At 35.0% G+C, this 26,081-nt stretch overlaps 1 protein-coding gene across 3 annotated transcripts in view; it reads left to right on the top strand.

The window, feature by feature from the left end:
* The window catches only part of LOC143225835 (cytochrome P450 4V2-like), a 50,151-nt gene that overhangs the window by 7,863 nt on the left and 16,207 nt on the right, over window positions 1-26,081 (top strand). For all 3 annotated transcript variants that reach the window (XM_076455936.1, XM_076455935.1, XM_076455934.1), the window contains exons 2-6: window positions 666-775; window positions 8,545-8,630; window positions 14,428-14,618; window positions 15,201-15,270; window positions 19,016-19,142. In XM_076455936.1, coding sequence (XP_076312051.1) covers window positions 666-775; window positions 8,545-8,630; window positions 14,428-14,618; window positions 15,201-15,270; window positions 19,016-19,142 — 584 coding nt within the window. The remainder of the gene's footprint in view (window positions 1-665; window positions 776-8,544; window positions 8,631-14,427; window positions 14,619-15,200; window positions 15,271-19,015; window positions 19,143-26,081) is intronic.

The raw sequence follows: 26,081 nt of genomic DNA, 5'->3' as shown, positions 1-26,081 counted from the left end.
GTGGAACTGATTGAGGCTCTGGTGAAGAACTACGGCAAAATTGGCTGTAAGATGTTCCTGAAAGTCCATATCCTTAACACTCATCTTGATAGATTCAAGGAGAACATGGGAGCATACTCAGAAGAGCAAGGCGAACGCCTTCACCAGAATATACTGGACTTTAAACACAGCTACCAAGGAGCGTACAACGAAAACATGATGGGAGATTTTATTTGGGGACTGATACGTGAAAGTGATTTATATTACAGTCACAAATCTCGAAAAACTGCTCACTTCTAAAAATTTTTGTTCAGTTTTGTATAAATACATGTAAATCTTGATTCATATGTTGTTTTATTCAGATCTTATGTAAATGAAACATATACTTTCAAGGAATAAAATTTGTGTTACATTGTGTAATTATTGGTGTCCTAGTGAAATTTATATATTAGACGTACATAACATGTGTTTAATTTGTATCACTCCTCTAATTGCCTTACCATAACAACTTTGAATGGTGAGGCTCTATAAGTAAACGTTGACAGGGGCGACTTGTACCTTTTGGTATTTAGTGAACACGGGTTCAAGCCCCGTTCTCGTAGTCTCTTTTCACTTAAAAACATCCAATGTTAATTAGAGTAAATTTTTGTAGGTAACCTTTACAATTAAGTATTATTTTTTACTAGGGGCGTTTGAAGCATTGAGTGGCTTACCACAGCTATACGCAGGTGGAATTTGCAAGATTTGGTTGGGATGGGAAGAAGTATTAGTGTTGTACGGTCCAGAGCAAATAAAGGTAAGAATTAAAGTTTATCTAAATCCATTATGTATGAAATTATTGTATTTTGTTAAAGCTGAATTTGAAGAGCTTTTCATGCCTTTTTAAATTTGATGTCAGATAACAGCTTTAGAGAATTAAAGTAGTTCGTCATAAAAGTTGAATCGGGTGGGATTTTTTATAACTTACGTTTGATATGAAATAATAAAAAGAGTCACTCACATTTGTCCACCATAAGAGTTCAATTAAAATAATTTTAAAGAAAACATTTGTACTGTTGTTAGCCCTAACAGTTGAATTATGAAAGTTTCTACATAGGCTAAGGTTAATGTCCGATAACATATAAGAATTATAATGCTATCATAAAAGCTAAATTAGGAGAACATATCTAACTGTAAAATTTGCATCATTATAAATTGCTGTCTTTATTAATTTCATCCACAGTTCAACCTTTAATTAGTTCTTCCTTACTTTTGCTCATCAGGCCTGCTGGAGTTCACAGTCACAATTGCCAGATTTTGCTCCTTGACTCTCAGTTTAGGTGTAGGTCATAACAGAGACTCTCAGTTGTAAATATTTAAGTAAGAATTAGGTGAAGTTTTCTATATGATACATTTAATACGTGATAACAGCAAAAGAGAATGAAACAAGAAACTTTGGTTCATAAGATAAGAACGAAAAAACGGTAATCTAGTTCATCAAAATAACTGAATCTGTATAATCACAATTTAATGTCAGAGAAAGTCAAATGTTGTCAGTCGAAAGAGTTCGTCCAGGAAAACATTCCAAATTATTAAGTGCGGTAGTACTTTTAATAGCAGGGATAGCTTCCAAATAATTCACGCGCCGAAAAATTACAATGTTGAATTCCTAAGTGAAAAACCGACAATTCAAAATTTTGGTTATGATGTGGTTTTGGTTATGCGCATATATACTAATATGATTTAAAACTGTCGCTCACATTTCTCATATAATAGTTCAAGCATTTCTGTAACAGCAACCTTTGTGTCTACTACTTAGCTACACCGCTGATCACATCATGGTTGGGACTATCGCTACAAGATTTCTCTAGTTTACTTGACTGATACGTGGGTATCCGTTTTAGATATTCCGATAAATATATACACATTTTTTTTTATAAATGGTAAACGAATCACGCACGTACTTAAATATCTTTTCAGCATAATTCAATCAAATAGATGGCGCAACGCATCAATGGATAGGCACGTGACAATTATTAAAACCACAATTACAGATTTATAAAATTTAATCCCTTATTTGGCGGCTCTATATACTTACGTGTAGGCTAAAGTAAAGATTACGTTTTATAAATTTGGGATTGTGGTTTCAATTCTTATAAAATTAATAGCTATCAGGGATATGACTATAATAAAAGTTTATAGATGTTGTGTCCATCCCATTGACGTGTAAAATCTGAACAAATAAATAAAAAAATAAAACTTTAAAGGAAAGTAGAGATCACTGGTTATTTGTAGAATTGCTATTAGAAGTTTCTAAAGCAAAATCATGCTGCAATAGAGAGTACATAAACAAGTAAAGTGATACTAGTTGGATGGATTTTAAATCGATGTTCAATCGCTGCTTTGGATGGTACTGTGATTCTATAGCTAAATAAAGCAGTCTTGAGGTGGTTGTTGGGATATAAACTTCAGCAACTATGTGTATTATTACAATAGCGATAGCCACTTTTTCATTGCATTTTTTTGTAAAGAATGCTAGAAAACTCTCTGAGATACGTAACTCATTTGTGTAACCTCTGACACTACGTGCATGTTGGGTTACAGAAAATTTAATAATTTTTTATGCAATTACGTGACGCCATTTATGAATGTAGTCAACGTTAACTTACGTCAATGATGATAATAAACGCTCAATAACAACAATAATAGTGTCGGAGAAATTGGGAACCCTAGTAACATGCTTGCTTGTTCCAAACCACCATGTAACAAAATTTGATTGAGATTGGTTCAGCAACCCAGAACAAGTTAGATAACATACAGGCAGACACACATTTTTTTGTGCTTTATATATATGTGCGTATGTGTGTGTTTATTAATAATATATATAGGTCACGATTTATAATAATATATATTCCTGGTATGTTTGTTTGTTTTGAATTTTGCGCAAAGCTACTCGAGGGCTATCTGCGCTAGTAGCCGTCCATAATCTAGCAGTGTAAAACTAGAGGGAAGGCAGTTAGTCATCACCATCCATCGCCAACTCTTGGGCTACTCTTTTACCAACGAATAGTGGGATTGATCGTCACATTTTAATGTAACCACAGCTGAAAGGGCGAGCATGTTTGGTGCGATCGGGATTCGAACCCGCGACCCTCGGCTTACTAGTCAAACACCTTATCACACTTGGCCATGCCGGGCCATATATTCCTGGAATTCTCATAATTAATTATCCGACATTAAATATAATGGTTCATACGCAACTGCTATGAATTTTCAAATGTAGCGTCGATCCGCTCGTTGCTCCTAGAAACATATTTAGGCGCTACCGCTACTCACAACTCTAATAATGAATGCGTTTCAACAGATGCGATACGTACAAACACAACATGAATTATTTGTAACGAGAAAAGAAAGAGAAGTTCACTAAATGTGAAAACCTAAGTTACCGCCAGGGATGTCGCAACGTGTTTTGTTTTGTTTTTTTTTGGCTCAGTACAAATTTACGAGCCCCTTCCTTGGTTGCGTTGACCCTGACTTACAGTTTTTGTCTTGAATTTAAAATGCACGCTGCTTGTGTGAGAAGAAAACAGACAAAATAGTTTGAAAAAGACTAGAAAATAAGTAGCTTTGGTTTGACCGACAAATAGTATCAATATAAGCATCATTTGACCGACGAATAGTATCAATATAAGCATCATTTGACCGACAAATAGTATCAATATAAGCATCATTTGACCGACAAATAGTATCAATATAAGCATCAGTCTTTCTTATGCTCATTTATAGAATCTTTATTGCTGTGAATAACATCAAGAGGTGTATATATTGCAATACGTTTCACCACATAATTTACAAAAGAAACTGTACTCACATACAACAAAAATGGTATGTAAACTAATTCAGTGATTGTTGGAGAAAATAAGCCGAATCTGTTCATGCAGTGCACCGATAAGAAATTTTAGTGCCACTACACAGGAAAAGAAAAATATTTTCTAGGTTGCCTGAAAGGGTTATTCGTTTTAACCGCTTCCACTACTGAACAGTAGTTTGTTGCTCGTCATTTAATCAGTAGACACTAAAATGACGTTACATAAGTCATGCTTAACATCGCAATTTGTACCGTTGTGACATCAGTAGAGCATGAGGATGCCATGAATTATGTGTGTAATTATGCACTGTGACACAACATGATGTGTGAACTTTAAAAGCAAGGAATAAAAATATTTATTTTTTTGATTTTATTTACTTTTGAATCAAAACACTTTGGGGGACCTTGCGCAAGTACATCTAGTTTTATAAAGGTTTATGCTTCAACTTATGGTAACGGTTTTGACCAGTATTGATGGATGTCATATTACTTTGTTAGAAAAAAATACTGCACTTTAAGCTCGACTCCCAGTCAGATGGAACGCAATCACGTGATTCTAGCTGACAGAGTTGGTATAACAGATTTACTGTTATATATTTATTTTAATATCTATGTTTGTTTCAGTTTAATATATATTTAGATATGCATGTAACGTATATTAAATGTGTATCGCAAAAGTCCCACCAGTTCTCTAAATTTCTAGAAGATTCTCGAGCGTAAGAATCAACAATTTACTATATGTGTATGTAAAACTAGTGATTTCCAGTATTGTTACCAAATGAAATTTCCAGAATGTTGCCTTAAAGTTTATAAATCGGCACACCGAGTTTAAAAATATTTTTAATTTGCTGCAGCCCTTATACTATAAACCTCGGATGCTATAATTGTGATTAATATTTATTAATCGGAAAACTACAGACGTGACCAGAAACGTTTATAGACTTCAAACATTGCAAACCATTTAACTTCAGTGAATTTATTTCGGACGTTAGTATTTCTCCAAGGAGATTAAATATCTTCGTCGGTTAAAAGTCAGCGTGTAAGCGGCATGAAGTCAGCCTAGGATAGACAGTCAGCTTGCTTAAGCTAAGTGTAACAATATCAACTCTGAATTAGTTCGCTCATTGTGGACGTGAACTGTCGATAAAATATTCAGTTTCAGATCAGATAGAAGACTGAATATTGTTTGTGAGTTTGTAAAATTTTTGCATATAAATCACTATTTGTAATAACCGTTTTGATTAATTGTATTGTTGTTTGTATAATGAAATACATTTGTGTTAATAAAGAAAATAGTGCGTATTAATCTTGTGGCAAATATAATTAATTTGATACATGTTGACATTCAATTGGCTTCTAAACTGAAATTAAAAATTTCAGATACTTGAAAACGTTATACGTTAACATAAGTAGCATAAAAAATCGGAGACTCGTCCAAGATAAATTACAATAAGTAACAGTTAGTGATTGTCATGGAAACTGCCTCGAGATTGATCGGCGACATTCGGATAGATTTTCCTAAAAATGGTTTCAAATCATACTTTAAAAAAATGGCCCCATATTTTTCTGTTGTAATTGTTAGTATTAATGTGATTATTAAAAGGTTTGAAGCTTCATCGAACAGTCGATATAAATTGTTGGTATGGGTTTATATAAAATGTTTGGGGTGGAGGGTAAGTAGTACAATTCAACCAGCAAGACATTAAAGTTACTTCAACCACTATAAATGATTGATGTTTTTATCGGTAACTTACATTGTACTTAAACTTACTCTAGAAAGATACTAACATAGTTTTGTAAATATTTATCGGACATATACCCTCAGGCGATTTCCTGATTCCATTTGGTTGTTGTGTGTCCCTTGCTGGAAACCGTGTCGGGTCAAGCCCCACTAATCTTTGTGGAACAGTAACAGCTTTTGAAATAAGACTCTAGTGTTGGATGAGAAAACTTCCCAATTCATGTGGTTGATTGAAAATATTGCAATATTACTTATTTCTAGTTTACAAATTTACTATTTACGTGATACTCTTGTTATACAGATTATAGGTTTTTGGGGTCAAGGTTAGGAACTAAATAGTTCTTACTTTTTCTTGATAAAAATGTTTTTTTCATGATGATTTTTCACCCATGGAATCCGGAATAGCTTGTAAAAGTATTTAGGAACATGTGATCTGGTTATTTTAATAACTGCAAAACGATTGACGACAATGGCATATACGTCATCGGGCCATTCTGCATAGGTAATAAATCAAATATACATTTTCTCTGCATGCGAGTTATTTTTATGCCGTAAGCCACTGCTTCCCAAACGTTAAGCATCTGTGTACCACCTTTGAGGCTTCAGCCTCATGGTGTACTATCGAGGAGTGGGGTTTAGTCGGTAATGTCCTACTGCTGTCTGTGGAAGAACAATCAATGCTAATATAATAACGCACATAATGTACATAAAAAGAAAAAAAGCCAGAAGCTTATGAGCTTCATTATTATTGACTGTTAAATGTAATTTTAAAGTAATAATAATTGAATTAAAATTTGCATATGTGCCTAGAAATAAAAAGTTGATGATTGTTCAGTGTGAGGGGTGGAACTGTTTATGACTAGACAGCAGGTCAGGGATATCCGACTTCTGCGTGTTGGGCTCCAGGTAAAACGTTTTAAAGCGGGTATTCCCGTTTATTTTATGCCCCTGCCAGGTACCACCGGTGGTACATGTATTACACTTTGAGAAACACTGCTCTAAGTTATTAAATTATAAATTTGAAGATTCACTTGTTTGAAAATTAGCATACATACTTCTTCTTTGGTTATTTATTTGTAAAAAGATAGAAAATAACTTACGTAGACTTTATAAGTCTGCGTAACCGGATTCACAATGTTACCTCAGGATTATAAGTTGCTCATGAACACGATAAACCACTAAACGTCTTTATTATGGCAGACGAAGGGAAGGTGAAACGACAAACAAAACGTTGTATACAATACTCTTCTCAGAGGAAAGGATAATTGGTCTATGTTTCAACTAAACGACATTTTTTCATAATCGGAAGGATAACTGTTTAACTAAAGAGACAGAATTACGGAAGTGAACAGCGATAGAAGAATTGTTTCTACGGGTTAAAGTAATGTTTTACAAACTGTGTGACGCTAAGTTTTGGCGAGAGAGCCCGAAAATAACGACAAGAAACAAAACACTTGGAGACGACCATAACCTAACAAAAACATCAATTTGCTTTCAAAACTTTTTATGGTATTCGCACTTACTTACTTCTTACAGGCGTTTTTTTTGTCATGAAAAAGAATTCAATAACCATGATGGGTAGAGCAGAGATAACCCGTGTTGCAGATTTGTACTTAACTATAAACAAGACTTTCCAATCAAACTTTATTGTTTTTTAAGAGACTAGTCATAACTTTCACTTATTATTTTGTTTTATAAACAAGATCGGAATTCTTTTTTCTGTATAAATAAGATAACTTATTCAACACAGACCTTGTTTGATTGTTTGTAATTAAGCACAAAGGTACATAACATCTTTGTGCTCTGCCCACCAGAGTTGTCGAAAACTGGGTTTAGGTGATGTAAGTCCGTAGACATTCTACTGTGCCACTGGGACAGGGGTGCAGCATAAAGCTACCCGCCTTTTTTTTCCCCCCCGAACTCAGATATTTAATAAGACAAACCCTCAGAGCCACAAGGGGGCTTAAAGTGTAACTTTAGATATATGTACAATTATTTTATTGCTTCAGAGTTTTAACTTTAAACCATTATACAGAGTTTCATTCTGAAAATAAACATTTACGTCTCAAAAGCAAAAGTCCTTCCGCTTCGAAAGAAAAAAAGCATGATACTTGAAATAAAGTAGACCTCACTCAACCATTGGGTAATTTCCAAGAAATCCGTGAAGCCTAATTTAAAACACTCAGAACAGAATGGATTGAAACAGCTATTGATTGCTAATTGCTGGACCAATTTACCTCTACTATGGTATAATCTTGCGACACGCAAAACTAATAATTTCCCAGAAACTCTCTTCAATTTATTATATAATTTTATTCCATAAATAAAATTCACATACACATCCATTATATTTTGGAGAAAGACTAGCTTCTTATTTTATATTTTGTTCACATGTTTTAGGAGTTTTTGCACATAATACCAATATGTTTCGCACTAGGTTAGACTAACTGTTTGTTTCTTTAGTTTCGAATTTCGCGCAAACCTACACGCAGGCTATCTACGCTAGCTAGTCATCACCACCTCATCGCTACTTCTTGGGCTACTCTTTTATCAACGAATAGTGGGATTAACCGTTATATTATAACGTCCTCACGGCTGGAAGGGCGAGCATGTTTGGTGTGACGGGGATTCGAACCCGCAACCTTTGAATTACGAGTCGAGCTCCCTAACTACCAGGCCATATCGGGCAGGATAGACTGATTGAATTTGAAGACAGATTTCAAAAAGAATGAAATAAGATTATATTGCTTTATTATCACTTCCCCTTGGTGGACTCAGCAGATAGCCCGATTTGGCTTTGCCATGAGAAAACACACACACACACTTTATTATCACAGTATCCTATATTTTACAATAATACTCTTATTTTTGTGTCTTGTAAGATCATTGGTTATATTAATTGTGTCCTACGCGTACGTCTTCCTTCTCATAATATTTCATATTGATAACCTTCATTTTCTTATATCTTTTTCATAAGGCTGTGCTGATGAGTACCAAAAATCTACGTAGATCACGACATTATTCGTTTATAGAAGAATGGTCAGGGAATGGTATTTTAGTAAGGTAAGACTAATCTTTGTTTGTTGTAACACAACGTAAAATATTCTTTTATATTATACTGCAAAGAAATAAGAACTGACTTATTAACCCGGATGTTGTTTTCATCAATATGTTTTCACTTACATATTTTATATAATTCCTGAACTAGTTCCTTCAGCGATAAAATATTCACACCGGTTTTGTTTGATTTCACATACAGCTACTCAAGAGTTATTTGCACTAAGTGTCTTTAATTTAGAAATGATATACTAGAGTGAAAGCAACTGCTCATCACCATCTTTTAGGCTTCTCTTTGCCGACGAATAGTGGGACTGATTACTCCTTAATAACACCCTAACGTTTGAAAGAACGAACATGTTTAGTGACATATTTCGAACCTGCAATGCACAGGATGTAAGGCTAGATCTCTAACTACCAGGCTCACGTAATAATACCTGCTACTCACTTTCGTATCTATTATTGGAGACTACTGAGTTCTTTGCCAGGTGTATTAAGGCGTTAGACTCGTACTCTGAGGAAGGCGGGTTCGAATCCCCATCATACCAAACTGCTTGTCCTTTTATTCGTGGAGGCGTTATAATGTGATGGTCAATCCCACTATTCATTGGTAAAAGAGTAGCCCAAGAGTTGGCGGTGGGTGGTGATGACTAACTCACTTCCCTCTAGTCTTATACTACTAAATTAGGGACAGCTAGCGCAGATAGCCCTCATGTAGCTTGTTGTTTTTCTAAATATTCTGATTAAATAAGCCATCATGGGGTCAAAGAAGGATAATGAAAGCAGCAAACCATAAAGAAAAGTTGTTAGAGACACAATAGAGGTGAAAAAAGATCTCATAGCGAAGTATGAGAGTGATGTTCGCGTGTCTGACCTTGCTACACAGTTTGGTATGGTGAAGTCTACAGTCTGCACCATACTGAAAAATAAAGAGGTCATTAAAGGAGCTGATGTTGCAAAAGGAGTGACAGTGCTTACGAAACGAAGATCACAAACAATGGAAGAAGTAGAAAAACTGTTGTTGAATTGGGTAAGCGAAAAACAGTTAGCTGGTGATAGCATTTCTGAGACCATCATTTGTGAGAAAGCAAAGCAGTTTCATCCTGATCTCTTGAAAAACACCCCTGGAACGAGTGCTGATACAAGTGATGCCTTTAAGGCTAGTAGGAGTGGCTTGAAAATTTTAGGAAGAGAAGTGGCATGCATAATGTGGTGAGACATGGGGATGGTGCCAGTTCTAACAAAGACGCTGCTGATAAATTTGTTAGGGAATTTGATGACTATGTAGAAGCTGAGGATTTTATTCCCCAACAAGTGTTCACCTGTGATAAGACAGGTCTCTTTTGGAAGAAAATGCCAAAGAGGACCTACATCACCAAGGAGGAGAAGTCACTGCTAGGACACAAGCCAATGAAAAACAAGCTAACTCTGTTGTTATGTGGTAATGCAAATGGGGACTTAAAACTTAAGCCTTGGCTTGTGTACCGTTCTGAAAACCTGAGAGTTTTTAAGAAAAATAATCTCCTGAAAAGTAAACTAAATGTCATGTGGAGGGATAATAGTAAAGCATGGGTAACAAGGCAGTTTTTTATGGAGTGGGTCCATGAAGTGTTTGCCCCAAGTGTAAAGAATTACCTCACGGAAAAACAATTGTCACTCAAGGCACTTTTTGTGATGGACAATGCACCTGCTCACCCATCAGGTTTGGAAGACAGGTTAGTGGAGGAGTACAGTTTCATTACGGTGAAGATCTTGCCCCCTAACACGACTTCTTTCATTCAGCCCATGGACCAGCAGGTCATATCGAACTTTAAGAAACTTTACACCAAAGCACTGTTTCAAAGGTGCTTTGAAGTGACCTCTGACACAGAGTTAACCCCCAGAAAGTTCTGGAAAAATCTCTTTAATATCCTCCATTGCTTGAGGATCATAGACAAAGCCTGGAGGGTAGTGTCTTTGAGGACCATGAACTCTTCCTGGAAGAAATTGTGGCCAGACTCAGTAGCAGATAGAGACTTTGAAGGCTTTAAGGCTGAGCCTGTTGTCGAGGATATTGTCTCACTAGACAACTGTATGGGCTTGAATGTGAGTGGTGATGATGTGGTGGAGTTGGTGGAAGACCACAACACTGAGCTCACCACGGAAGAACTCCAAGACCTTCAGAAGGAGCAGCAACAGAAGGCAATTGAGGAAGTGTCTTCAGATGAGGAGGAGGGAAGGGAGGATGTTCCTAGTTCACTAATCAAGGAAATGTGTGGAAAATGGGGAGAGTTACAAAGTTTTGTGGAAAAATTTCACCCTGGCAAAGCTGTAGCAAACCGCGGCATAAACCTTTTCAATAACAATGCCATGTCTTACTTCGGAAACATTTTAAAATGCAGGCAGAAACAAACCTCATTAGACAAGTTTTTAGTGAGAAATAGGTCCAGTGAGTCTCAAGCAGGTTGTAGCGGTGCAAAGAGATAGAGAAGAGAAAGAGAAAGAACCCCAGAAGAATAGTTACCTGACGTTTTTATGGAAGGTGACTCCCCTTCCAAACAATAATAACCCTCCTACTCTCCATGTTCCTCACCACCTTTCACTTACACCATCAGCTCTCCTCAGCACAGGTAAAGTGCAGTTAAATTTTCATTTATTGTTTTTTTATTGTGTTTATAGCTTTTGTGGTTGATTTTATGCATGTAAGTATTATTATACATGTATAAATAAGCAATATTTTTACTTAAAATGCTTCATAATGCGTAATTTTTGGAGGTCTGTAATGGATTAATTTAATTTACGGTATTTCTTATGGAGAAAATTGATTCGGTTTTAGAACAAATCGGTTTTCGAAGAGCCTTCTGGAACGGATTAAATTCGAGAACCGAGGTACCACTGTATTGAAAAACTTGTAGCATTCAACTGAATGCATATGCACATATGTAGTTTAAAATTTATTCTTCATAAATGGACATGAAAATATAAGAAACAAGATAATGAAAAATTGTTAATTTAAAAAGGGGAATAAGGATCATCAAGAAAAGTAGAAAACAAATATCCAGAAATGAAAAAAAACATGAAGATAAATCAACCCTAAACAATATTTTCGAAAGCACAAAATTTTTAAAATTTTACTCTTTTTTTTTTTTTTTTAAGCAGACGGCCTGGCATGGCCAGATGGTTGGGGCTGCTGATTCGTAATCTGAGCGTTGCGAGTTCGAATCTACGTTCCAACAAGGGTGTTTGCCCTTTCAGCCTTTGGGCTTTATATATTGACTGTCAATCTCATTATTCATTAGTAAAAGAGTAGCCCAGTAGTACTTTTTCACTGGTACATTAGAGACGGCTAGCTCAGATAGCCCTCGCGTAGCCTTGCGCGAAATAAATAAACAAACATACAAAAGAATAGCATTAAAATAGCATAGTGTTTAAACGCCTAGAGAGCAAACGTGATTACGGTGATATTCAGAACGTAGCATATTATAATATTATACCATTGTCAAATTATTTTAGTACGAAAAGTAGTCGTGAATTATGTAACCTCTTCAGTGGAACTGGGAAGGATTTAGGGCGAATGATTATTTACAAACATTTATTTAGTGCAGTTAGATGAATATGTTTTACGCAAGTTGATTAATCAAAAAAGGTACCAAACCCATTGCTAATCTTAACATTTTAAATCTCATTCGTCTCCATGTGAGATGGTGGTAAGTGTACGGATTTACAACTTTTAAAGTTAGCATGTGATATTTTCATCTTGAATATTACACGCACGTGGGCAACGCCAGGTAAGAAACCTTTACTGTTCATGTAAACCCACGTTCAGTTTTGGATTACTGGTACAGGGTAGTCATTAGCACAACCCACCCCCATCATCAAAGATCCTGTTCAATTTTAACCATAATAACGCAACTGATTGCCACTCATATAACTCACCCACAAATAAAAGTAAGGAACGTTTTCATTGGTATCACGTTGTGAACATTAAAATTTTATATTCGTCCCCCTTTGGGACAACGGCAAGTCTTCTGTTTTACGGTACTAAAATCAAGAGTTCGATTCTCCTCGGTGGACACAGCAGATAGCTCAATGTTGCTTTAATCTGCAACGCAGTATTTTCACTACCTGGTCAAGACAGGTCCTCATATAGTGTGAAGGGAAATCAATACTCATTATAATTCAAGTCAATGCTTTATATTTATCTGGAAAAAATTTCCATATTTGTTCTATACTTTCTACAACCTTTTTTTGTTGTCAATCCATCTCACTAGAGTACACGGTCCCACCCCAGTTAGCGGTAACACATTTGATGATATGAGTTGTATTATAGATTCACAATCAATTACATGAATAAAAATCATTCAAACTTATCGAATAATCTATTTTTGTGTGACGTTTTATTTATTTTCCTTGCCTGTTTTCAAAAACGTATCGATACGCCATTCCGGCACGTTCGGCCAGAAATGTAAAATCGCTGGATGAAGTAATTTTGCTTTTTCTAAACAAATGAACGATATATCTATAACAACAATACTTTAGTACTGAAATTTAGACCTGTGCGAGACTAGTAACTATCACAGACCCTGAATACAAAATCAACAATACGTTAGAAGCTGATATGTGATAGCTTATTGAATATGTTTTAAAACATCACTGATAAGCAAGTATAACCGCTTTTATATAACAGATTATTGTTTAAGTGTTAAGTTCTATAGCGTGTTCTAACTAAGATTACAACTCTTTCTGGACGTTTTAAAACATTAACTACATTTACAAAAAAAGATCTTTAAGACAATATTAGAAAATGAGAAAAAGATGTACACATACAAACAAAGTGTTTTATAACAGCACCAGTCAAAAATACCTTTCGTATTTTACTATATATATTGTAACTAATTTACAATTACATATTTGCTCCCCGCTAGTACAGCGGTATGCCTACGGATTTATAATGCTCAAATTAGGGATTCGATTCCTCTCGATGGGCTGAGCAGATAGCCCGATGTGGCTTTGCTATAAGAAAAAAACCAAACACACATCAAATATTTATTACAATGTCAACGCTTGTGTACGTTAAATGTACATTTAGAAAGCATGTAGCTTATATTGTTTAATATGTACTGCGAAATATTCGCTAAATTTGTAGAAGATTCTCGAGTGCAAGAACCTCGCCTTAAAGTTTCTAAGGTGACTCGCGGAGAGACAGTTGAATATCGTTGATTTATACAATTAGTATGCTATAAATCTCGGAAGCTATAAATGTAATAAACGCTTATAAATCGAAAACCACAGATATTTCACCAGATAAATTCACAGATTTCGAACATTAAAAACCGTCTAACTTCAGTGAATTAACCTGGGACGTTGGTATTTCTACAAAGTCGTCGTATAATTTTGTCTGAAAAAGCTTACGTGTGAAGTTTACCTTTTTATCAACTCATAATTAATATGCTGGTCGTGAACCGTTGATAAAATATTCAGTTCGAGACCAGATAGAAGACTTAATATTGGTTGTAAGTTTGTGAAATGTTTGTATAGAAATTATCATTTTTCATAACTATTTGTAATAACCATTATTATAAAGTGTATTGTTATTTGTATATTAAAATATATTTGTGTTAAAAGAGAAAATTGTGAGTATCAATCTTGTCAAATATTATAAATTTGATAAATGTCGAGATTCAGTTAACTTCTAAATTAAAATTAAAATTACCAGCTATTTAAAATAGTAATACGTAATATAATAAACTGAAGTTTTGTCAGAGATAACTTATAATACATAACAATATATATCTATAAAATAATTTATGTTTATTGAACAAAGCACTGGCGACAAATGGAAAATCCGCCGAAAAATGCTAACACCAGCGTTCAACTTCCGACTACTAGAGGGCACTCTTCCTATCTTTAATGAACAGTCTCGAATACTAGTAGAGAAACTTGAACAGCACCTAACAAAAGAGTATGTTGACATTGTACAACCGTTTACACTCTGTACTTTGGATATAATTACAGGTATGTTTTATTAGTGTAAAACCTTCTGTATGTACCGACGACACATGATTAGTGAAAATGTGTAATACTAAAGACCTGCTGGTTAACACGTAATATACACTAGAGTTAATCACTAGTAACATCTGACTGGTTAACATTCTGTATACACTGTATGTAATCACTAGTAACATCTGACTGGTTAACATTCTGTATACACTGTATGTAATCACTAGTAACATCTGACTGGTTAACATTCTGTATACACTGTATGTAATCACTGCTAACATCTAACTGGTTAATATTTTGTATACATTGTATGTAATCACTAGTAACATCTGATTGGTTAAAAGTTTGTGTATTCAGTATGGCAAGTGTATTTTGCGCAGTTTTCTCTTCTTAGTTGTAAAATGTCAGATTGAGTTACGCACTTTAATTGTAAATATTTACGAATATGACAAAATGTTACTAGACTTGTTGAAGATTTTTTCTTCAATTGACGAAACCAGCACTTTTTGTTTGACTCTAGCAGTTTAGTTAAACTTTCTATTCTTAAATTATTTCCAACGTCTGAACTAATAGAAGTATGATTGCTCTAAACAATAGAAGCTGCAATGGGAGTAAAGCTGAAAGCACAGAACAATGACGACTCTCCATATGTCAATGTTTTACGCAAGTAAGTATGTTTCGCTTATAGTAACTGTAAGCACGAATACTGTTCTGTTACAATATGACAAAATGCAGCTCAAGACTCAAAATAACTGTTTCATAACGTGAGTCTTCTGTGCATTACTCTGTTGGTACTCTTACGGTTGCTTTATCTGCTTCATTGTTTTATGATGTTTTTAATATATCGTTGGTTAAACAATACTTCACTGTCCAGGAAACTTTGATTAAAGAATGCTAACTCAGATTCAAAAATTGTATTCTATTGATTTAAAAATAATTTTACATCATTGTTTTGTAAGTATGAAGACATATTTATGATCCTTCTGTCCAGTAAGCATAAAGACATCGCTTTAAACCTTTCTTTTGGTGCAAAGTCACAATATCCAACCTACATTTAGTTACCATACAATCAGAATTGAAAGAGAAACTGGTACCTTACCGATTATTTTCAAAGTTGATAAAGTAACATTGATAACAGTGAGAGATTTTTTTATCTGTGTTGATAACTGTAAAGTCGTTGTATATTTTATATACGTCATCGTTTACCACAATTCATAATAAAAATAATGTATTTAGTACAGGAGGGTCTGTGTGTGTACCCAGAGTACTTTACATGGTTGTTGCTCAAACACACACACACACAAACAAAAATTAGAAATTCTGTATTAATCTATGAGGATTAGTTGACAGTATTCAATAATCATTTCTATTCAGACGTTAAAGTGACTCAATTTATTGATCTACATTTAGTAACAACATTAAATATAAGAGATACCAAATAAAAAGCGTGTAGAAAAAATATGTGCACGTAGGCAATCCAGTAAAACAAAAAATACTTGTTACCCCTCAGCATGTATAAATCGGTTAAATCTAGCTGCCACAATTGTTATTCAAAATAATAATGTAACGCCCTTGTACAATTTTGACAAATCTTTTTGCATTTCAACTTAGGACTCTTATTTCGTATTATTTAGAAAAAAAAGTTATTTGTGTTTCAAGATAGCCCTGCAGAGACTAATGAGTTTATTCCAGTCTGAGATCAACAATCTAAACCAATGTTTCTCAACAATCGGTCCGACACAACTACCCAGCCAACAAAAAAAAAAAAACACAAAACTGACAGGATATTCGCATATAAATCGTAATGGTTGGTTTTGTTGTGTTTTAACACTTCAGATAGTCAGCGATAAAACTGAGAAACACGGTTCTAAGTTATAATTTCGTAGCAGTGATTTTATTGATGTTTATCTGTACAAATTGTGGTGATTTACTGTAACACAGATTTTATTAAAATGGTTTGTTTTTTCACCACCACGCTGATTCAATTAATATGTGCAGTACTTTCTTAATGGGACCCAGCATGGCCAGGTGGGCTCTCGACTCGTAATCTGATGGTCGCAGGTTTGAATCTCTGTCCCACCAAAATGTTTGTCTTTTCAGCCGTGTGTATGTTATAATGTCATGGTCAATCCCACTATTCGTTGGTAAAAGAGTAGCATAAGATTTGGTAGTGGGTGGTGCTGACTAGCTGCCTTCCCTCTAGTCTCATATTACTAAATTATGGACGTTTAACGTAGATAGCCCTCGTGTAGCTTTGTGCGGAATTCCAAACAAACAAATTTTCTTAATATATTAATAACTCGTAGTGAGATAATACCTTTCTTTGAGTCTCAAATTAGAACTACAATTGTTTTTTTTAATGTGCTTTTCTGATGGCATTTAATTTTAAGTATTATAAATAAATAAATATATGTAGTACATTACTATCGGAAGTAGCTTAACTAAAGGTATGTCATAACGATGTCATGTCCAAAGTAAATCATTCCTCCTTGATTGATTCTTACAAAATTTAATGCACAGAGACAACAGTTTTCCAATGCCTGTTTCAATAGTCTGATCTCAAAGAAATCCACAGCCGCTGTGTACGGCGACTTCATCGATATTTCTTCGTATGGAATAGCATGAATGTCCATTTGATCCTCCAATTACTTGAGGTATAACTGTAAACTTTACCTTGGTGAGCCCTTACCTTGGTGACCTCGTTTACAGATAAGGATCCTTCTTGATTGTGGTTTGTATTTTTGCCTGTAACACCTGGATGGCTTTTGTGCGCGACTTCTATGTTCTGTGTTACAAAACACCTCACATTACTTTTCATGGCGGGTGTGCGTCTTGTTGTAGATATTTTTGCGAATGTTCTTTTTTGGCCTAAATAGATTTATATTAATTTGTCCTCTTATGCAGTTAAGTGCAAAGGATATCCCCGTTTAAAAACATTATAAATGTTTTTATCTGGGTGTATAAATATCTTGCGTCGAAATGGTAGTTACACGACTTTCTCAAAAACGGTTTATTTTCGGTGACACCATACTATTTACGTAATGCCAAACAATATCAAAATTTAGTTCTGGTACAATCTATTCTACCGTGACTTTATATGAGCTGCGATTGTCACGTGATTTGCTGATGTGTTTATCAAAAATAATTTTAATATAGCACATTCAATCCTTTAACACTCCTACGAAAAGACGTTTCTCGTCCTGATTTCTCCAAGCCCATTCCCCTGGCTGTGGTTTCGCTAGATAGTAGATAGGGACAGTGGGAATCTCGTTAATCCATTCATTAATGGATTTAAATGGCAATTTCATTTAAATACAAAATTATTAGCCTAATATTAAGAACCTTTCAAGTTGCTCTGGGGCCTATTAGGCCCCACTTTTCGTAGGAGTGTTAATTATGCTAACCTTCAGACTATCACTAAGATGTCCTCATACATTATGATTGTTTATTTGTTTTAGAATTTCGTGCAAAGCTACATCAGGGCTATCTGCGCCAGCCATTATTAGTTTAGCAGTGAGAGGGCAGCTAGTCATCACCACCCACCGTCATCTGGTAGGCTACTCTTTTGTCAACGAATACTGGGATTGACCGTAAGCTTATAACGCCCCCACGGCTGAAAGGGCGAGCATGTTTGATGCGACCGGCATTCGAACCCGCGACCCTGAAATGACTAGTCGAACGCCTTAACCCACCTGTCTATGCCGGGCCGGTTCGTTTGGATAGAAGATAATTATTTCAGAATAGAGTTGTTGTCAGTGTTTGCTGTCAAATATATTGTACAAGTGAGGTAGATTTTGTTTACGTCATTTAGAAAAGTTAACATGTCTCTAAACTTAGGCCTACAAGTTACAAGCGTTCAAGCTTGTTATAACGGATTGGACGTCGAATTATTTTTGCGAGATAATTTAAAATATTTTGCCAACAACAGAATAACAGTGTATCAATATGTTCAACGTGCTTCAAATAAATAATACAGTGTTCCCGTATTTGATTAATGAGTGTTCGCTCTTTAAAAAGTTTAAAATAGCATTGCAGTGCTCTCATAATATTCCCCCCCCCCATTGGCTTAGCGGTATGTCTGCGGACTTACAACGCTGAAAACCGGGTTTCGATACTCGTGGTGGGCAGAGAGCAGATAGCCCATTGTGTAGTTTTGTGCTTAATTCAAAACAACAACAACATAATATTTTAAATAATTTGTCATCTCATAAAATATGACTTCAGTTATTTCATTTTGAAATAATATGTTTAATGCTTCAAATTAGCTAATAATTTCCCGTATTAAACTTATAACTGTGTTTGTGCTTCACATTAACACAAGAGTACTCTACTAATACACTTATCGCTTTTTTTTATTTCGATCTACCAGTCAAGTCTTGAAACTAAATGTAGTCCTTAATTTGTGTGTTTAGCGTCTGTTCTTTGTTTATGGTGAGAATCATGAGACCGTGGTTGTGGCCTGATGTTTTCTTCAGCATCTCATCATTAGGGTCCATCTATGAGAAAAACATCAACAAAGTTCTTGAGTATAGTCGGGAGGTAAGATCAAACTCCTCTAATTCTCAAAACATTCTTTTCACAATATTTATACATGCTTGTAAAGTAATGGAGAGACTTAAAATTATGCCTAATGTTTATATTTTCTGAGGTGTATACTTTTCAAGAAATTTAGTTATCGTAAAGTTCCACTATGTCATTCGTTCTTTTCGTGACATGACAGTTTCAATAAGTTCTTAAACTATATCTTGGCAAGTCGATTTATAAACTTTAAGGCGAAGTTCTCGAAAGTTCAATTGGAAAACATACCGGTAATCACTGTTATTTACATAGTTAAATGGCACATTATTGATTCTTACGTTCGAGAATCTCCTGCATGTTTAGTGAATAGACGAGATTTTCGCAATACACATTTAACAGTATAATTTACATACATTTCTAAATACATATTAAATTGAAACAAACATTGACATTAAAATAAATATATAATAGTAAATTCTTAGAGAATTAAGTATTAGTGTTAGACAGTTTTTAACCAAGGTATTATACATATATACACACACATTGATAACAACACCTCAGTGGTTCAACGGTATGTTTGGGGACTTACAATGCTAAAAACCGCTTTTCGATAACCGTGGTGGGCAGAGCACAAATAGCCCATTGTGTATCTTTGTGCTTAATTCCAAAACAACAATAACAACAGTGCTAACAATACACTACATATAATTCATTGTCAAAGAATGATAGGACTTCAATAATCATAACAGAATATAACAAAATCAATACAAGTAACCTAATGATAATACAATTAGATATCATATAAAAACGCATCAGTACAAGTTCCTTCTTTTTTGTAAAGATCCAATACAATCAATAATAACATAACTGATGGATTCTTCGAAAGAGGGAATAGGTTTAAAAGAACCAACAGGAATTTTCTGGTTAGGTTTTTCGACCAACTGACAGGTATTAGAAGTATTTCACAATTGAAAAACATCTTGCCTAATTTTTGGCCAAAGGAAATGTCTCATAATTTCGTTACATGATTTGTTGACACATATATGACCTCCCAGGGGAAGTTCATGGGCAACTTTCAATATTTGAGAATGACGTGCTGTCAGAACAGGTATTTGATAAACTATAACGTAATCCTTTGAACGAAGCACATCTGGTGGTTTCAATTTCCTCGTGAGCACATCATTTTTGAAAAAAAGTAACCATTCAGAACTTTCTCCAATTCATCTTTTGGGAGTAGATATTTAAATAGTGAAGAGACATATGAATCCTTTTCTTGATCTACGATCTGTTTACTTCTAGCAAATGGAACTTCACCAACCGAACCCAATTCCTTACGTCCATCATTGTCACTCACCGAAGAATTGTCAGTAGGACGATTATTTACAAGATTTCTGGCGGGTACAAAAATGTTGAGACCAGTCTATATTGTCGTTCTCTGAATGTCTATCTATTATTTGTTTTTGACGCAATGTCTTAGCCTGAGCTAAGGTAACAGCACTCGAGGGAAAAACATCTGGATTCTTGTCAAAAACGACATCATCCTCAGATGAAACAATGATCTGCTCGCTAACTATTTTGGGTTTAGCAACAACTTCCCCAGCCAAATCTTTCTCAATAATAATGGTACACCCTTAATTGGTAGAATAAGTTTTACTCAAACCACAGCTGGTTTTAAAACTAGGACTGACGCTAGCCATCCTCAACACCCTAAGCAAAACTCGAATCTAAAGGCAGTATATTTTCTAACAACAATTATCGAATCGCCCCAGTTTTGCGTAAAATATGTACGAGTATGGAATTAGCAGTAGAACCAACAGAAACAAAAGGTCTAAATTCATCACTAATTACACCAGTCTTTTTATCTGTGGTCAATTCAACAACATCGAGTGATCTGGTGAAAATACGTCTATATGTGGACACGAAAGCACTGGGTGTTGCCTCTTTTCTTTTTGTTCTTTTCAAACACTAATAGTGTTTGAAGTTGAAGTTGATAAATATTTGCAACTTTTTTGAGAAGTTTGCCCAAATCATGGAATGGTCCACCGAAAAATAGTCATTATTATTAGAAAATGTTTTAACTGGTAAAGCACAAGAAGCTAAAGCCGCTCTCTCTCTAGAAGATTGTACAGATTATGATAAGGTTAAAATAGCTATTCTCAAAACATACGAGTTGGCACTGAAGGCTTATTGTAAAAAAATTCAAGGTTATTGCAAGCAAGATAATTAAAGTTATACGAAGGTCGCTCACGAAAAGGGGAGTTTATTTTAGCCGATGATGGTGATTCTATGTATACTGGCAACAGTTTCGACAAACTAAGACAATTATGTATAACTGAAGAATTTAAATGCTGTACAAATGACGACTTCAAAAACATACTTGCATAAAGTTTGTTTGTTTTGAATTTCGCGCAAAGCTACTCGAGGGTTATCTGCGCTAGTAGCCGTCCATAATCTAGCAGTGTAAGACTAGAGGGAAGGCAGCTAATCATCACCACCCATCGCTAACTCTTGGGCTACTCTTTTACCAACGAATAGTGGGATTGACCGTACATTATAACGCCCCGACGGCTGAAAGGGCGAGCATGTTTGGTGCGACGGGGATGCGAACATCGCGACCCTCAGATTACGAGTCGCACGCCTTAACCCACCTGGCTATAGCGGGCTCATTTGGATAAAGAAAGTTAAAATACTACAGGAAGCAGTGGCTCTTTTTGATTATTAAATTTGAACCCATGAAACCAATTTTCATAAAAAGAAATACCTCAAATCTCAGCAAAAACCTATATCTGTTCAATCCATTAAAGTTGAAGGTTCTTTCTATTATTTCGAAAACGTCTGACACCATGATATTACTTCACGAAAACCATCAAGGCCTTGTCTTCCATTCTGGTATAAATATCCCAGCTATGTTATGTACGACTGTATGTATAACTTCATTTCTAGATATATATCAAACTGAAACAAACACAGGTGTTAAAATAAATATGTGATAGTAAACTTGTTATACGTAAATGACTGAAATGAAAGTGAGTTTTGAGTCGAGAATATGTTGCTTGCATAATAAGTTTAAAGACACCCTTAGCTGCCTTCCAGGTTAAAAATTTATTGAAAATGGTGAATATTTGGCAGAATAATAGTAATAAATTGTATAATGTCTTGTTTGCTTGAAAGTTCAGAGAGGGAGCTTGATGGAGGTGCAATGGAATCGATGGCGTCAACAGGAGTCACAGTAACCAGATGATTAGGTTTTGTAGAAGGTTCTCCATGGCATATATTTGAAAACGTAGATTTGTCTAGTTGATGGGTATTGCAAATGGAAGTCGAGCCAAATTTAGTACACTATTTAATGTAACGAGACTCTGAAGAGGAAAACGTATTGCCTTGCTAGGACACTTGACAGTGTGAATACCTCAAATCTCAGCAAAAACCTATATCTGTTCAATCCATTAAAGTTGAAGGTTCTTTCTATTATTTCGAAAACGTCTGACACCATGATATTACTTCACGAAAACCATCAAGGCCTTGTCTTCCATTCTGGTATAAATATCCCAGCTATGTTATGTACGACTGTATGTATAACTTCATTTCTAGATATATATCAAACTGAAACAAACACAGGTGTTAAAATAAATATGTGATAGTAAACTTGTTATACGTAAATGACTGAAATGAAAGTGAGTTTTGAGTCGAGAATATGTTGCTTGCATAATAAGTTTAAAGACACCCTTAGCTGCCTTCCAGGTTAAAAATTTATTGAAAATGGTGAATATTTGGCAGAATAATAGTAATAAATTGTATAATGTCTTGTTTGCTTGAAAGTTCAGAGAGGGAGCTTGATGGAGGTGCAATGGAATCGATGGCGTCAACAGGAGTCACAGTAACCAGATGATTAGGTTTTGTAGAAGGTTCTCCATGGCATATATTTGAAAACGTAGATTTGTCTAGTTGATGGGTATTGCAAATGGAAGTCGAGCCAAATTTAGTACACTATTTAATGTAACGAGACTCTGAAGAGGAAAACGTATTGCCTTGCTAGGACACTTGACAGTGTGAATAACTGTTGTTTTTCAGGAATTCTTTTGGTGTAGTTGTTGAGATGTAAATGTCCTAGAAGCTTCTACCCATTATTATTGTTTTAATATGAAACCACAAACTGAAGAAGATGGTCTACTACATCACTATTTTCTGCTGAAATACTAATGAAAGTTGTTTTTTGAGCATTATTAATATAGACTGCTCACCTTATCGACATCTTGTCTTCAAGTAGCTATGAAATTAATATTTTGTTCTGGAATATTTGAGTCTACTCCAAGAATTAAAACAGTGTATTTCGACAAGGTGGTATTTCTTTATAACAGAGAGTTCCCAGTTTATGAATGATAATGTCGTAATCTCCATTTTAGTAAAAATGATGTCAAACAGCTGACAGTTATAAGTTCTAATAATTACACTATTGTAAATTGGTAGAATTTAGAGATATCATATCAAAGACAATACTTGAAGATATTCAAAAGGAGTGTATGGATCGCATAGAATTTAGAATCCATTTCAGATAGCAAAAACATAGACAAGAGCAGACTGGAGTGGTACACAACTGGTATCCATTGCACCCATTCACAAAATTGGACCTGTTAGAGGATCCATAGAAAGCAATGTGGCTAAATGTGAAATAAGAACAACAAGTATTTGGTATAGAAAAGCATGATAGGAGCTTTCAGAGAGAGAGAGATGATGGAGGATGATCTAGTTCTCGTTTAGCAATCAGTAAAAAATGGTATGATTTACAGGAGTCATTATTGGACAAAAAATAGGGTTTAGCAAGTTATTTATTAAAATACAACTCTCGTTGCTCAACCATACTGTGGCATACAGCAGGCAAATCAAAATACATTTAATACGAATGGAGACGAAAAATTAGTGAATATTTAACAGCTCACATGAAGCAATAAATAAACCAGAGAAATTAACAAGAATAATACAAAAGTGTAACTCACCAACATGATAACTATATTCAGTAGTCATAATCGCCATTAATGCCCAGCAATTAAACCATTGATTTTACTTTATTTTTCATTTCATCTCAGCCAATTGGCTGGTATATCACTAAAGGTTTATGCCTTTCATCAGCGAAGAGTTGTGATGAGACTGATGAGTGATAATACATAATGGACAAGACATTAAACCAATTTAGGAAAACAGATGAATATTGTTATGATATGGAAATGAAGTTTATTTGCGTGTTCAGAGACAGAACAAATGAAGAGAGTTTAAAATAAAAAACGATTCAGCTGTCTAAATGTGCATGAATGGAAGATACACGGGATTATCATTAACTGGAAGTGACAAAACATACAAGTTTAAGAGATGATGAAATAGTAGGAAGAGCTTCCTTGATGGATATATTTTTCTGAGGATAGAAGAAAATAGGATATTCTAATAGAGAAATTATCTGTTAATGTATTTAATGTAAAGTTTAATGTGAAATTATTTAAAAAAAAAAGATTCACTTATACAGCTACTTTGTTGAATGATAAACAATGGCTTTTAACAATTTTTCTGTTGCCATTTCATTCCAACTCGTGAGAGGGGTCTGGTGAGCCAGTTTCACGTAATCAAAATTAAATAATTTGTTCAACGGAATAAAACCAATATTTATAGAGTCTTAAAGCTAGGTATACTCATCAAATTATACCCTAAATCAGCTTCGGTGTGTCAGTGTCTTTTGGTATTCTTTCAGTTGTGTTTATTCTTTATTATACAATATACAAACTAATGATACTATCACTGATGAAATCATGTCTTAAAAATTTTGGTTTCAAATTTATCACCATTGCTCATGTTCTGTATGTTTCTGACAATTTCCATTATTTCTATCACTATGCTGGTGAAAATGTTCTATTAGATATCTGCGAGAAGGGGTTATACTGGGGTTGAAAGGTCTGAAATAGAGTTGCATCTCTTGAGAATTCAGACTATTAGTATTCCTGGGTTTCTGACTGAATAATCAAATTGGATCATAAAGGGGAGTCTTACTTCTTATAATATACAAATGTAATCACTGCATTCGAAACATACAAGTTGCTGTAGGTACGTTCATTATACACTGCTGGCCAAAATTTTAAGGACAATGAACATAAAGAAAAAATATGAAGTTTGCGGTTGCTGGACTCAACGATTTATTTGAGTAGAGCTTCGAAAGATGACAATAAGAAAAGGGAAAATAAAAATAAAAAACAAACTTTTTTAGCATTTAATAGAAAAAATGTGAACACTATGAAATTAGCCTAAATACTAGCTGGTCAAAAGTTTAAGACCATACTGAAATGAAGCGTTAATCGGTAAACACGTAACAAAACTTAGTCATTTGTGTTCAAGCATTAGCATTGTCAACATCTCCTACTGACATCTCCTGTGTTACATTGGGTAAAAACATGGCAAAAGCTAAAAAGTTGACAGAGTTTGAACGTGGCAGAATTGTCGAGCTGCAAAAGTAAGGCCTTTCTCAACGTGCCATCGCTGGTGAGATTGGGCGTAGTACAACTGCTGTTGCAAATTTATTAAAAGACCCTGAGGGATACGGAACGAGAATTTTAAGTGGTCGGCCCAACAAAATTTCGCCGGCGTTGAGCAGGAGGATTCGACGGGTTGTCTGGCAAAACACCAGCCGATAGTCTAACCAGATTAAGGCCCTTACGGTCGCAGAATGCAGCTCAAGAACAATAAGACGGCATCTACGAGAGAAAGACTTTAAAAACCGTAAACGTCTTCAAAGGCCACGCCTCCTTCCACACCACGAAACAGCTCAGTTAAACTTTGCTGAAAAGCACCAAACATGGGACGTTGAAAAGTGGACGAAGGTTTTGTTCTCTAATGAGAAAAAATTTAACTTGGATGGTCCAGATGGCTTCCACCGTTGCTGGCACGATAAGGATATCCCACCGGAGACATTTTTTACACGAC

Source organism: Tachypleus tridentatus, chromosome 9 (assembly GCF_004210375.1).
Source record: "Tachypleus tridentatus isolate NWPU-2018 chromosome 9, ASM421037v1, whole genome shotgun sequence".
Lineage (NCBI taxonomy): Eukaryota > Metazoa > Arthropoda > Merostomata > Xiphosura > Limulidae > Tachypleus > Tachypleus tridentatus.
The sequence above is the reverse complement of the archived record's forward strand: the minus strand, read 5'-3'. Positions and strand labels throughout refer to the sequence as shown.